At 35.7% G+C, this 16,120-nt stretch overlaps 1 protein-coding gene across 2 annotated transcripts; it reads left to right on the plus strand.

Annotated features, from left to right (window-relative positions):
* Nucleotides 1-33: 33 nt before the first annotated feature.
* Nucleotides 34-11,129, plus strand: LOC141428174 (sorting nexin-29-like). Of its 2 annotated transcripts, XM_074087977.1 has the most exons (11): nt 34-222; nt 409-575; nt 2,018-2,145; nt 2,726-2,867; nt 2,953-3,059; nt 4,067-4,802; nt 5,235-5,355; nt 5,752-5,928; nt 6,428-6,568; nt 7,406-7,533; nt 7,728-11,129. In XM_074087977.1, exons 1-11 carry the CDS (start codon nt 220-222, stop codon nt 7,816-7,818), a joined length of 1,941 nt encoding a protein of 646 aa, XP_073944078.1. In that variant the 5' UTR covers nt 34-219; the 3' UTR covers nt 7,819-11,129. The 2 variants fall into 2 exon arrangements, with proteins under 2 accessions (XP_073944078.1, XP_073944079.1); XM_074087978.1 differs by lacking the exons at nt 2,018-2,145; nt 2,726-2,867.
* The last annotated feature ends 4,991 nt before the right edge of the window (nt 11,130-16,120 follow it).

The raw sequence follows: 16,120 nt of genomic DNA on the forward strand, positions 1-16,120 counted from the left end.
CAAATTAAAAAAAATATAAAAAATGACGGAAACAAACATACATATGTCATGCATGTGTACAGTTGCACAGTATAGTGTAATTTATTTATAGCTGTTTAATTAAATTTCTATGTTGCAAATGCAACTAAATGGCGTTTGATTCAAAAAGGGGCGTAAACGGAAGAGTACTGGTAACTTATATTTTACTGCACGCTCAATCTAGCAAGATAATTACGGAAAATGGTAAGTCGTATTTACCCTTGAATTCGTCATTTTAAATTAATGTAACTAATTAAAATCTTTGCCGACGTACGAAGTCATTTCTCAATAGCTCAAACAATTAAATGAATACGTTCGACGTTATAACAACAGTATACCTGAAAACAATGCAGAAACATATCTGTATCAACAATCAAATATCTGTTACAGAACAGCAAGATACTAAGTACAATAGCAAATGTTATGGACAATAGAGAAGAATTGAAAAAACGAATAGAAAGTAGTAGAATTACATTACAAGAATTACAAACATGCTTGCAGAACTGCCAAAGCAGGTTTGGAGGTAAATCTGAACTTGCAACTGAAGATGATATAAGGTAATTAGTTTATAATACCTTTGCATTGATCATATCATTTTAAAATATATATTCCAGTAGTCCTGAGTCTCACTCCCACTCTGCAAAAAGTCCAAGAGGTCATAAGCTTAACTTTATTAAAAAAACATTTTTTTTACACTTGACGAATTTAGTCATAATGATAGGCCATGTTATTTACTTGTGTATGTAGATCTTACTGTTCAGTTCAACCAGCATTTATGATTTAATTGTTTCTTTGCTGCTTAATACAATTGCAGTGCAACCAAAAGATTGGGGTGAGCTAATTATGAACAATAAAATTGACCATAAACTTAAAATCTAGTTTGATATTTGTATGTTTGATCTGGTATAAAAAAAGGATATTAGAATATGTATTCTTCTCAAAGATCCTTGCCCTTAAAACAAAATAATTAAAGTCTAGCCAATGATTGTTTATGCCTTGATACAACAATATGATAGGAAACAAAATAAATAAATAAAAACTACATAAATATATACCTAACTACTATAAAAATAAAACATGATGATTGTTTATATAAATTGTTGGTTTGTGGAATCTAGCACAATTTAGTGTTTTTTATATTACAATGAAGTCGTCAGCACACGTACAGCAGTATTTAACCATGAAATTGAAAAAAAAACTGAACTGAAATTATTAAATTAGAAATTGTTGTCCATTCATTGTTCATTGCATGTCTATTTCACATTTTCAACTGCTCGAAAGTTAATTGGAAGAGATTACTCTTTAACTCAAGGCCCCCTATTGTCATGTACATTATATTTAAGTGGGTAGAACTCTCTTGCTTTTTATAATGGAAAGTGATTGATGTAGGGTAGACACACATTCCCATGTATGCATGCAACCACAGCTCCCTAGCTGAATAGTGTAATTCAAGTACTACAAGTGTTTTACTGGACATAGTAGCTTACCTCCACTTTTAATCTTCTTTAGTACCTATGTTGTGTATCAATATGTATGTATATCGGAAGATGATAAGTGAGAAGTCACTATGACAAAAATGCCATGAAAATTCTGCTCTCTGATTATCATCCAATGATTCCTTAGGTGAGATGGAGAGCTTGCAATATCTATATATATCTTGTGTTTGACAAAATAAGCAGTTGGTGACAGTACATACATACATATAATCACGCCTCTTTTCAGGGGTAGGCAGAGACCACTTCTTTCCACTTGCTATGATCCTTACATACTTGTTACGCTTCCTCCACTTTCATTATTCCCTTCATACATGCTCTTCGGTTTAGGGTACTCTTGACCTGGTCTTTTTTCAAGATGTCCCTGATTTGGTCTTGAAACATCCGCCTAGGTCTACCCCTTCCAACACTTTCATTCACACTCGCCTTATACACTTTTTTCGTCAATCGTTCTTCATTCATTCTCTCGACATTGGTAACAGTGACAGTATTTTTCTTTCTCACAGAATAGTCCAACTGTGTGAGAGATGGGAGAAGGTACTGAGCCATGGTATACGGACAAACCTATCTAACTCTGCAATCCAGAGTTTGGTTACTGCTGGACTAAACTTCACCTTCAATATTGTTAATATTGGTTAGTTTCCTTAGTATTTACTAAAATAAATGCAGATTACTGTAACAAACTTCTTACCAATATTATAAATGCGAGAGTTACGCTTTCACACTTAAAGTACTCAACCGAATGTGATGATAGTGATGATATTTGGTATGGAAGTTAGCTTGAGACTGAATAAGAGGTAGAATAGGTAATAGTTTTTATCAAAGAATATTGTATTGTTCCCATTGGGAGTGGGAGAAATTAATTCTAAACAGACGAAGTCGCTGGTAGCAGCTATTTAGTTCCACAGAATAAGTTTGAGACCCTGGGAAGGACATATTATGATACTTTCTATCCTCGAAAATCATAATAATATACGAATATAAAATAGAATATACGAAACGAATACTTCACAGACGAAGTCGCGGGTAACAGCTAGTAATTCATCAAGTTTTACAAAGTAGTAGAATAAGAAAAATTAAAAAAAATTTTTTTTTTTTAATTTAGCAAATAACACAAATTAATTTTACTAAATTCCATTAAATTATTACATGATAGTAGTGTATGAGTTGAACGCTCAAACTGTTAAAAAAATAATATAATTGTTTTACTATAGGAAATTCCTTGTGGAGTTACACATGCCTTCATCTAACAAAACATGAAAAAGAAAGATTCAAGATCCTTTCTAACATCAACACTCCTCTTGGATACTTCAGGGCATTTATCAGAGCTGCATTGAATGAGAGATCACTTGAAAGGTATACAATGTTAACTGACCATGTTGGCCTGGTTGCCTAATGTTATGAGAAAGTTAATAATGTGCATTTTACACATTATTTTCAGATATTTGCAAAGCTGGGTGTCCCACGGGCTGCTAATGGAGTATTATGAGGAAGGGGCATTAGTCAGAAACAATGAACTAGCATATCAGTTGCCTAATATGGCTTCAGGTACCTCATTACATTTATCATCATTAAATATTAACAGCTTGTAATTGACGCTTAAAAATAAATCTATATAGATAAAGACCCCTCTATATACCAATAAATAACCTGTGGCAATATAGAAAATACAAACAGACATGGATGCACAGAAAAACCAGAAAAAGAGACCAGCACTGGGAATCGAACCCAGGTCCTCAGCGTTCCGTGCTGCGTGCTATAACCCCTACACCACTGTTGACAGGAATCTAGACACGAATTTTTCCTATGCATACATATCTCAGGTTGCTTATTTAATAAATGTATTTTCTTTCTTTCTTTCTTTCTTATTTCTACTTTGCTACTTAAGCAGCAGCACTAGCGACATCTATGTTGCGTCGACAGACGTCACACTCTTTCGGAACCAACCGCTCACCCAGACAAGAGATGTCGATACTAAGCAATCAAATTATGATTGTATTTTCTATATGGTTTCACGGGATACCCGTAAAAGTAACAAATTTGGAGTTGAAATAAAAAATACAAAAAGACTCCAAAAAACCAATCATAACCTGTGGCAACTTTGTTGGCCAATGTTAGATGTAATTATTTATTATGTAAGTTTAATTGTACTATTTGTGCCTGAATACATAAATAAATAACTAAAATGAATCACTGAAATATATGTACGCGCGCATAACTTCCAAACGACTGCCCCAGGCGAAGCCGCGGGCAATAGCTAGTTTAAAAAAAGGTTGCTTTTGGTTTGTGCTGGTAACCAAACATTTGTAAAGAGTGTAGCCATATTTGCATGGAAAGTCCACCTTTTCAGTAAATGTTTACTTATTATTATACTGTACCAAAATTTTACGCAAATTGCATTAGCTAATATGGGCAAAAAAAAAATTTAATGTAAAACTAAAATAACTTACAGGATACTTGACATAAGGGTTCATATTACAAAAATTACAGTAAATGTTTGATGAAAAGGTGGCTACACTCTTAGGGTTCTGAAGTAACCAAATATATTTTTTTAGGTCTTTCGTCTGTTTTGTTTGCATTATCCATTGATAGAATAGAGTTGAATGAAACTCAACAAGCAAATCAAACAAATAAAGCAGAACTAGTAATACCACTACCCACACCAGTTAAACCTTCTACAAATTTAAAGAGGAAGCCCCTGCGGCAAGTTATATCATTTGATAAAAATGATTTAAAAAACAATTCAAGCAATGACAGAAAATCATTACAGCCATCAGAAAACAAAGATGATTCTTTGTGGAAGAGTGCACCAGCTACTTGTTTGAATTCTCCGGATGCGAAAATTGTTCCTCAAGCGGCATCCACGAGTGAACCCACTAGTTCTGAATACAAAAGTAGTATAAGACATTTCTTTCCTGATAGTGTAAAAGGAATAGACAGTCCTTCACAGATTCTTTCCAAGTTGTCGGAGTGTGCCAAAGAAATATTTTCATCTTCTAATAGCATAGACACAAACAATGTAGCTAAAGATAACATATCTGTATCAAGTATAAACAACTTAAAAATATCCGAAAGTGACAGTGAAGAAGTTGCTGGCAGCATTGATGGAAGCACTTCTTGTCTCGAGCTTTACTTCACAGAAGATGAAAGTGTACCTGAAGACAAACCTCAGTCTGTATTAGAAATAAGAGAAAAGGAATTTTTGAATTTACAATTAAAATGTAATCATATAGATCAGACTAGTAAAGAAAAAATACTTAAGTTAGAAAAAGTGGTACTTGATTTAAGCAAGTAAGTAACCCTAAATATATATTTTATAGTGAATTTGAAAATGTAAGGTTTCATTCTGGAATTATAACTTTGTAAAACTATGATTTCTCAAAGTGACCACTCATACCACCACTTACCATAATAAGCCACAACAACCCAGATTGACGTGGTTCCGTAGCGATTATTCCTGTAATGTACACTCTAACTCACTCTTAAATAGCTCACGTAGTGATCACGTCCCAAATCGACCACTTCCTAAAACTATATCTCTATTAGTGAATTGCCAATTGAAAGTCACGGTCTGAAACTCTACTGAGTTTTCGTTTTCAAATTCTTATCAAGTATCATATTGCTAATCCAATTGACTCTCACATTTCAAAATGGCGCCATAATCTGAGGTCCTACGGAAGCGAGGTATATTTTTCTTTATTATATTGTAATTTTAATTTACAGAGAAAATGATTGTTTAAAAGAACAACTGAGGCAATACATGTCTGCCATGGAAATGGGTGTAGCATTGAAGTCCAACAGTGATGAACAAGAAATCACACAGTATGAAAAAAAACTAGTCCAGGTAATTACTGTCTCGAACTAAAATAAATTCTTAGCTCATCCGCAACCTTATGATAGCGAAGTTTATGCAAGATATGCGTGTTAAAGTCGCGGGTGAGCAAAGAAATTCTTTTAGTTCATTGATATGGACCTCCGTAAAGTAACGCCTGATTTAATAAATTAGTTACTGTCTTGTTTTGTCATTTGAGTTTGATAGTAATTTATGCAGAAATCAGAAAGTTAATTTAATTAGTATTGAAAAAAAAACATTTAGCCTTGTTTTAGAGACACTGATCTTGGTTTTTTTTTTTTAAATTAACACTTGTGTTCATTATAAACACAAGTCAAATCCAAAAACTGAAATTCAAATCATTATCATCTAAAGGTTACTTTAAATTAAAATTGTTGTCTTTCGTAGGTTGCAGAAATGCATGCAGAGTTGATGGAATTCAATCAACATTTACAGAAGCGGCTGCAAGAAATGGAGAGTCTTTCGACACTTGATATACTGGAGTACCCTGAAACGAACGCTAAGGCTTATATTCCAAGCGCATTTCTTGTGGGGAAGAAAACTCAGTCCTATCACGTTTATCAGGTTACTAATTTAATAAAGGACGATCGATTCTGTTTTTGTTTGTTGATAGCCTAGTGGTTAGGTTAGTTAACCTGAAAATGGAGCTTGCTGGAGGTCCCAGGTTCGAAACCAGGTAGTGGTAGACTTTTGTGTGATGAATGAATATGAATATTTTTATGCAAATATAGGGACTGTAGCCATCCCGATAAATCAAAACAATTGACTATTGAAAAATAGGTCTATGTAAATGGAAAATAATATTGATCAAATCGGGTTCGACAATGCGAGCCTGGGGACGTTCAATTGGCGTAAAATTATAAATAATAATAATTTAACGTTTATTCAGGCTCTAACAGTCTTATAATGATAATGTTAGTAATTGAATTGCGATAGAATTACATTTTATCAAAAAATAGGATCCCCACGATATTTATTTTATTACTTAATATTTATTTGTTTAAAAATTTTGATATTTGAAGAAAACAGATGAAAAATGCTTATGTAAATGTTATATTTACAGATATTTCTCAAAATCGGCCAAGAAGAGTGGAACGTGTACCATCGATATGCAAAGTTCCATGAGCTGCATATGCAGTTGAAAAAATTGCATCCTGATATAGCAACATACAATTTTCCTCCTAAGAAAACCTTGCGGAAGCGAGTGAGTGATATTTTTTACTACCATAAATAAGAATAATTGATGTAAAAACAGGCCTTAATTTTTTTTTTACAAAAAATGGGACCAACTTCAAAAACCTTGAAAATAATTTTCTACTAGTTTGAAGTTGGTGGCTCAGCATGAGCCAGCAGGAGTGGAACTATAGTCGTCTGCCTCACCTACAATACTGTATATTCGGCTTCAATCACTCCTGTTGCCTCATGCTGAAACACAGACTTCAAACTAGTGGGTCCATTTTTTGTAAAAAAAAAAATTTTCATAGTTTTTATTGATTTGTAGCCAAAGTGCATCTCACAACGATTCCATTAAGCTCAAACACAGCATCATCATCCCAGCCAGCGTCCCACTGCTGGGCACAGGCCTCCTCTCAGAACAAGAGGGCTTGGGCCATAGCTCCCACGCGGGCCCAGTGCGGATTGGGAACTTCGCACGCACCATTGAATCGCTTCGCAGGTTTGTGCAGGTTTCCTCACGATGTTTTCCTTCACCGCAAAGCTCGTGGTAAATTTCAAATGTAATTCCGCACATGAATTTCGTTAAACTCGAAACGGAGCCGAGCCGGGGTTTGAACCCACGACCCTCTGCTTGAGAAGCTATAGGTCAAACCACTAGGCCACCACGGCTTTTTTAACAAACATTCATCACATTTTAATGTTAGCTTACCATAAGCGGGACGACAAGATACAAAGTACCTATAGGGCCTGAGGCGGCGTTCGATTACGGATCGAAGGGGTGGGTCTTCTGTACCTGTACTATTATTTATTCTATTCTATGTGGTAGTTGCGATTATAGTGGTGTATTAACTGTTCTTGTTTCTAGGACGCGCACTTGGTGGAGAGCCGGCGTGTCGCGTTGCAGGCGTACCTGCGACACATTCTACTCGTGTTGCCCGAGTTGCGTGAGTGCACGAGCCGAGCGCAACTCATCACCATTCTGCCTTTCTTCGGGTTTGTAACTTAGAATAATAATTTTAACAAAAACAAAGAAAGAACTACATTTACCTCTTGTGTGCTTAAGTGCAGATCTGCATCAAATTTAAAGCTATCTTCTATTATTCCATTTTATTTTTATTTTCATTTACTATTTAGATTAGGTACCTACCTAAGTAATTAGTACATATTGAAACAAGTTTTCTTTACAGCACTTCATCTTCGTCGAGGTCTAGCGGATCCAACCAAATTCTAAATCGCCAGCATTCCAATGATTCCACTTCCACATTTGATCCTCTATGAAATAATTATAATTTATAGACAATAATGTTTGCTCGATTATGCCAGAAATACAATGAATTACAATTAATTGGAATGGAACATACATAGATCGTCATATCTGATCTGATCATCTTTTATTATTGTATTTCTCTAGGCTAGGTGTGACTATTTAATACAATAAAAAATATTATTTTCAGTAACATTGCACATTATACTAAGCATTAAAGTAGTATTTATCGAATATTTTGTACTAAATATAAAATTGAATAAAAGTACATTATGAGACATGAAATAGCTTTAAAATAGATCGTCACATAAATAAATTATATTATACCTTAGCACTTAATTTTTATACCTACACTTTTGTTATTTAAGTAGGTATCAAATAAATGTAGAAAAATAATGGATTATTACTATATTCAGCAATATTTTAAATGGCTTACTATAATAAGTATTTCGTCTCATTGTATTTATCACTCAGTCTTTATTCCTTTTGTTTGTTATCCGTCCCTTTTTTAATCAAATTCTGTAACTTATTTATCTCTTAATAAGCCTTATTAATTTTCCTCTTGGACTCATTCACCGTTCTTCGTTTTTCGTCTCAATTAGCTATTTCTATCTTTTCCCGTAACACCTTTTTTCTCTAATAAAAGTTATGAAAAAAGTAAAAATAGACGTAAATAGCAAATGAGTCGAACGAGACGCGTAGCGAATGTGTCCAAAAGAGAGACGAATTCCCAATGGAGCCAAAAAAAGAGGTAGATCAATAACGTAATGTGACTAATTAGACTAAGAATGAAATGATACAAAAAAACTAGGGAGGAAAACAACGAATAAATCCTAGGAAGGCCGTGGCGACAAACGAATAAGAGATAAGTTACAGAATTTGACCAAAGATGATAGTGACGAATAAGGAACAAGTAGAATACAGAATGAGACTAAACAAGAAACGAAAACTAATGAGGCGAAATAATAGGATCATAAGTTGTTTTTAAACACAGAGTGGACAAGTTAATAAACTATTTTTTTACTGTCACTGCTAACATCAGTATTAATAATGATTTCACTGCTGTGGATAGCTGGTATGTGATCGATGACGATGTTATAATAGACGATAGTTTACTAAAATTTGATAAGCGAAGCTGATAATGATCAAGATTTGTTACAAACCATTGTTACTTTTCTCTCTTAAACAATGAACTCTTTGTTTCAAGAATGACTGTGATATTTTTAGTCAGTATAAACGAAATGGAAATAGATATATTGTGAGATAAGTGAAGAGTTAATGATTTAATCAAGCGTTATATAAACCACACTTATTTTTAGGCTAGCTTTACCTATTAATTGTATGCATCACCACCAGTACTATTATGGATGTACCTATAATAATGCAGATATATCTGATGGCGATGGTTACAGTCAACGCCATAAGTAGACAATTATTTTTGTTGTGCCGTTGCGCTTTAATGTTAGAATGAAATATAGATGCATAGAAAAACCAGCAAAATAAGACCAGCAGGACTACTACGAAACTCGAAGTTTGTGTCGTGCGGTCCCTCTGACACTTATACTATTTAATACGAGAGCGAGAGGGACCGCACGACACGAACTTCGAGTTTCGTAGTAGCCTAGCACAGCGCAGCGCCTAAAAGTAACAAAAAATTTGGAATTGAAATAAAAAATACAAAAAGATTCCAAAAAATCAATCTTAACATCCAAATTGTCATTTCATTAACATTGGCCCAATGAATGAAAGTGATCAAATTGCTCAGTCCACCCATCGTGTACAAATATGTACTTGTTACATTCAAGCCGACATAAGTATCTTAACTTCCACACCACCACTGGTAGCGTAGCAGTCAAAATATCCTAAAGTATGGGGCACACTAGAAAACTGAGCTTTATTTTAAATGGCATACGGTTTAATCTCGGGTTCAGTGCGAAATAAATTAACACGTCATAAGATTCGAACTTTTAGTTTTGACAATCACCGAGAAGAGTGCCAACTTGTCAGTGATCGTTTCATCTCTTTAATTTGGGGCCTGACGGCTTTTTTCGCATGTTTTACCATGGACGTAATACCTAAACGGGACCAAGTACTCTGAAAATATGTATTTACGAAAATGAACCATTATTACAAGGTGAGAAAGTATATTTCTCTGTTGCGCCTTACACAGAGGCTCATCTACGGCGAGAGGGATAGCAATAACGGAGGACTTGTGTCTCGTTCTTTGATCTTGCCAGCCTAAAAAAATGCTTCTGATCAAAAATTTTGACTCGAAAAAACGCAGTGGAAACAATTGTATTTTAATGTTATTTTAACAGTTTTAAGTTATCGTATTATAATTTTCATCAATTTCTTTGGAGAAATTCTTAAATAAAAGATATACTTTTGGTCTGGTCTACTTTTGTATTTCTCATAATGGTAACCCTTTAAAGCGTAATGTCATAGCGGCATTATTTGAATATGTCTTCCTCACTGTTAACAACTGTAAGGAATAATAACAATTAAAATGTTTAAAAAGTGTTACATTTACACTTGTCCAAGTGAATTATAGTGGTTGCAATATATCGTTCCACGTGTAAGCTAAAAATTAAATTATTTTAAATCTGACAACTATGTTGACCATGAATTCTTGTAGTGTCCTTTCCTATTAGTCCTTACGGTTGTACTATTATTAAAGTTTCCCGAAAAATGAAGAAGTGCGACAAAAATGGCTCAGCAATGTAAACGTGAAGCAAAAAATTACCAAAAATTCAGTCGTATGCAGTCGGCACTTTGAACCTTCCTGCTTTTATTTTGGTAATTCCCGTCGTTTGTTAAGAGCCATCTTGTCCATGGTGGGCGGTATGTTCAACGCGGCATTGCTAGTTTATTAAGTTTTGTTGAAGACAATTTATGTTTTTATTTAGTTTACTTCTCAATAGATGTCGCTATCTCATTTATGCACAACTAGCTTTTGCCCGCGACTTCGTACGCGACATATTATAATTCCCGCGGGATAGGAATAAATTAATTGTACAGAAAGTACGTTACATACACTGTCTGATTGAATTGAAACGGGCTTCTTTTATCCGGGAAAATCGCAAAGTTCCCGCGAGATAGACATAACCATAACTTTTTAGACCGATTTCAAAAAAATCTTCACGAATAGAAATTTTCGCACGATTCTTCATAATTTGTTGATATTGTAAAGATGGCATATTAATTCAATAGAAGCAATTTTATTAACCCGTTGCTTACATACAAAAAAAAACTTTCCGTTGTGGATGCCAAATAAAATTTTAGTCGCTGCACTTATTATTTCACATGAATAAATCGATACTTTATACTATTTGTTTTATTTATTTCCTAATCCCTAAGAATTTTCCATAGCTAATGAAAAACTTCACTGTTTATGATAAACAATTAACAGGAAGATTGCAAGATTGAACTTGTCTCACAAAATCCTATTGTCACCCCATTAGAAAGGGACAAATAACATCGGTACTAACTATCTCGTTCATCGTGCTTTTGAGCTGCAAGTGCTCAGTCCCTTTTAAGTAGTACGTCCATGTGTTATACTTTCTTTTTTTTCTGGCTCGCGGGCGGGAATATGGAATACGGAAAACGGAATTCAACAGAAGATTACATGGGATTAAAACGAAAGAAATAAAGATAAGTATTTTACATAGGTACACATGATAAATTAAATTTAGTGAGATGAGGAATACATATTTAAATTTTAATATCATTATTATTTATAAATATGTTCAATAAGTTATATATAGTTAAGTCATTAGAGGCTAAAAGGACAGAGATGGATGTAGGTATGTGTTTTACTTACACTAAGTATCAGAATTCCGGATCCGGATTAACGGATTTCTTTTTAAATATGACTTGAATTTGCCAGTTCACATTATAAAAGAGTTTTTATTTACTTGAAAAGGCAATGACATGTGCAGCTGGCACCAAGAGACTGAAAATGCAATGGAACACCGTTCACATTGTAATAAAAAAGGACTAGCAGTATCGTTGGACCTTACTCTGTATGTAATAAAGTCAATTTTCCTATGGTGTCCTATACTTTTGGATACTTAGGCTGCTACGGTACTTATGTCTGCTTGAATGTTACCAAGTATTTGGCGATGTGCGTGCTCCAGTAGATTTGTACACTGTTAAGGACTATTTTGTATGTTTCCAAGTATTTGGTGATCTTGACTCATCATCATCATGTCAGCCGAAAGACGTCCACTGCTGGACATAGGCCTCCCCCAAGGCTCTCCACTCAGACCGGTCTTGTGCTTTTCGCATCCACCGCGATCCCGCGATCTTAACCACGTCGTCGCTCCATCTTGTTGGAGGCCTACCGACAGCTCGTCTCCCGGTCCGCGGACGCCATTCGACTCGCCATTCGATTCGCGGATCTTGACTGCTACGTACTATATGACGCTAACTGTACGATTAACTTGTTCTATTACTTATTCTGTGGTACGATTAACATTGAGCGGACCGGCCCGGACAGCATCCTAGCTCACTTGATAAGATGCTAAAAGAATTTAGAACGTCTGCGCAGTACTCTAAACGTCACATAAATAGTTGAATAGAATTTACACAGCTTGCGGCCAGTCGGCTCCTCGCGCGTTCAGACAGCTGCATTCTTCGAATAAGCTGCGTTTGTCTGCCGTCGGCGTCGAGAGGCCGGTTGGCTCCTCACGCACTCGGCTGCCGTCGCGTTCGATCGGCTCTGTTCGGCCTCTGTCGCGTAGGTAGGTACCGTCGGATCCATTCCATTGGGCATTTCGGCTACCTACCGCTTCCGCGGCGTGATCGCGCCGTCCGGTTGCAGGACGCCTTTCGGCTGCCTCAGCGTGCTCGCGGAGCCGGTGGAACGCGGCGGCAGCCGATGATCCCGCTCGGTCCGCTCAATGTGACAAGCGTGCGAGCTACTTGCATGAAAATGCACGAGCTACGTACAGGCATGTGTAGGTATTCCCGGCTATAATTGAAATTGGTTCAATAATTCAAAAGATTACCCTTTTAATATATTGGGTTTGGAATTTGACAAATCGATTGGATCTGATCCTCACAGTAACCGCGAAAATGTTTGATGGCGATTATATTACGGGCTACTGGGCCACGTTTTTTGAGGTCAATGAGGGTTTTCACAGAGGTGAAATATCACTAGATGGCGTTAGTATCTTGAGGTCCGTTTGACGTTTGCTTGCGATTTGGCTGCGTCAAACGGACCTCACGATACTAACGCCATCTAGCGATATTTCGCCTCCTTGAAAGTAAACCAATGAGGGCTATCGTTTTTTGTCTGACTAGATGGCGCACTGGCTATGGCTTTGAAAGAAGGTTATGACGGGCGTGAATACAAAGTTTAGATTAAAATCATATTTAATACACCTTAAAACCGTACCATAAAAATATCGAGCATGCCACAGTGTTGCATAGTCCCCGTTTTGTTCGGAAAAAAGGGAGACAAAGGTTTCCGAAAGACAAAACCGTCTCAAAACACAGACATTCATAGCCCCGTAACGCATAATTGCCATAATTAATTTCAGATATTGCAAAATATTCACAAAATTATTCTAATTCTATTCTAATTATAAATAAACCCGCGTAGCTCACCCAAAAACTAAGAGATTTGACATTTCGGAGACCTCACGCTACACTAGCGCCTCTAGCGGCGAATTCATACGCGATAGCCCTCATTGGTTGGTTGGTTGGTTGTGTATGGAGCAGGGTTTGATTTCATGAACAAGACATCATTCAAAGGACACAGGAAGTTTAGACACAAAGATATCTTTAAAACAACCGAGCAGAGGAACAAACAATCTATCAGTTTATATAATAAACTAGCTTTTGCCCGCGGCCTCTCTCGCGTTAAATTTGGGGTAACATACTTTCTGCGATCCTTTTTTCGTGTTTTCGGAGGATTACATGGAAATACAAATACGTTGTTTTAGACAGATGGTGCAAATTTTGGGATACATAAATCTACCTACATACGTAATTAATCATAATTCGTACCAACTTTGAAACCTTGTTTCGCTGATTCAGGAGTGGAATTTTAGAAAACGTTAAAGTATTACACGTTTCTTTTGCCCAAGACTTCATACACAATATAGGATTATGTCCCGAGAAGTTGTAAAGTTTCCGCGGGACATGAGTTACTGTTATGATCTATTTTAATATTCTAAATTGTCGATGAGAGACACATTGTAGCTTTCTATTAATAAAAGAATTATGAAAATCTTCCCCGAAATTGAATTCACTTATTTTTATTCTGCGGATAGTTTGCATTTAAAAAAAAAGTAGTCTGTGTCAACCAGGGACAGTGTAGCTTTCTAAATCAGCTCAGTAGTTTCAGAGATTACCCCCAACAAACAAAGAAACAAACGAAGTTGAGATATTTTCCTAATCCATGGGGTTTGTCTAAAATTCTTTCCCTAGTGCACCTCTGTATTACTTTAGGTTCATCTATGCCAAATGTCACACTGTAGCATGCTGAACGGTTGTGTTTCTCTGAAGATGAGCTCTGGTTGAGTTCGAAACGCGTCAGTGTAATGTGGTGGTGGTGATGGATGGATTTGTGTGTTCTTACAGTGTCGGAGGAACTGCATATATATAGAAACTGCATGAACACACATTTGATACAAAAAGTAGCTATCATAAAGGTCACGGGTGAGCAAAGTAATTGTGTTAGTTCATTGAACGTACATGTAAAATATTGTATCTTTATTCGTTTTATCCCGTGGGATTTTCGGAAACACAGTTTTTACATATTAGTATTATCTACCTGCATGCCAAATTTGGAGTCTCTAATATTTATAATTACGGATTTAGGGCCACTTTTAAGCGAAAATATAAATCCCATTTTATTCCCTATCCTGTGGGAATTCTGATAAATCCTGAAAGTTTTTTTTCGACTGTTTTGACTGACTGACTGACCTGCTTGCATGCCAAATTCGAAGTCTCTAATAATTGCAGTGACGAAAAGAGGGCCATTTATTGGAAGTGAAAAAACAAATCCTATTTATTCACTATCCCGTGGGAATTTCGAAAATTCTGAAAACTGTTTTAAGCTGTTAGTATTACCTACTTGCGTGCCAAATGTGAAGTTTTTAATAATTATACTTACAGAAATAGGGCCATTTTGAAGTGAAAATATAAATCCCATTTATTTACTATCCCGTGGGAATTTCGAAAAATCCTCTCTTAGTGCGCGTCTACTCTACACCTACTAAAGAACATATATTCCAAATTTCAAGTTTCTAGGCCCAGCGGTTTGGGCTTAAGTCAGTCAGTCAGTTTCATAGGGACAAGAATGGAGCAAAAAATATATTATTGAAATATGAATTCAAGTTGCCGAGTACTCTTTCGTGTACCGGTACTGACATGGATTGTACATAAGGTCCTTGTCGTAGCTCATGTCATACTCGGCTGGATTGGGAAGGGTTAAAATAGGTTGCAGGAAATGAAAAACACACTAGCAAATTAAATTCATAATTTTATTTTTATAATAAATAAAAATCAAGAAAACGCTCCTTCCGAGTATTTTCTGTATATTAAATACATCATACAAAAGATGTCAATACAAACTAAATCACTTGGTGCAAAGGCAAGCCTGTCGGTTTGTTTGCGTCCCGGCGCGCAGCCGGCGCCGGCGCCGCCGAGCAAACAGGCGAGTGTAAACCGAGGGTAGCCTCTTATGTACCTACTTTAACAAAACAAAACGATCTAAACTTAAGATTAACAAAGATACAAACTGCGTTTCCTAGGAATGCATCTTTGCCTACATCCCCAATTTTGAATGAAAAAATATATTTATTTGATCATGATTGTTAAAATAATGTAAATAGAGGTATGTAAAAAAGCGTACAACACTTTAAAAGTGAAAAAAAAAACGAGATAATTTTGGTACATGAAACAATAAATAAAAAATAATAAAATCGAGAACCTAACTTAATTGTGAAATAATTTACTATAACTTTACACCTAAATCATATATGTATTGCAAGAAAACAAGGAGCTTTGGAACCATCGAGTAATTCGGGAAATAACTTATTGAATTTCAGCTGGCAATTAATCTCAATTAATAAATCTAAAATTGTGATTTATCTTTGGTTTTCTGACGTTAAGCGGACATAGTTCCATAACTCCTCATAGTACGCGACGCAGACGCCACGGCGCAGCGCAGGCGCGTCGCCCGCTGGCCCCTTCTCGTGATTACATATTTCATAAGTACTTACATAAGTTACAGATCTAAAATGAAGCGGATGCATCCTAAAAGCAAATAGAGAACTTTAAACCAATTCAGTACCGGGTAATAGA

Source organism: Choristoneura fumiferana, chromosome 5 (assembly GCF_025370935.1).
Source record: "Choristoneura fumiferana chromosome 5, NRCan_CFum_1, whole genome shotgun sequence".
Taxonomy (NCBI): Eukaryota; Metazoa; Arthropoda; class Insecta; order Lepidoptera; family Tortricidae; genus Choristoneura; species Choristoneura fumiferana.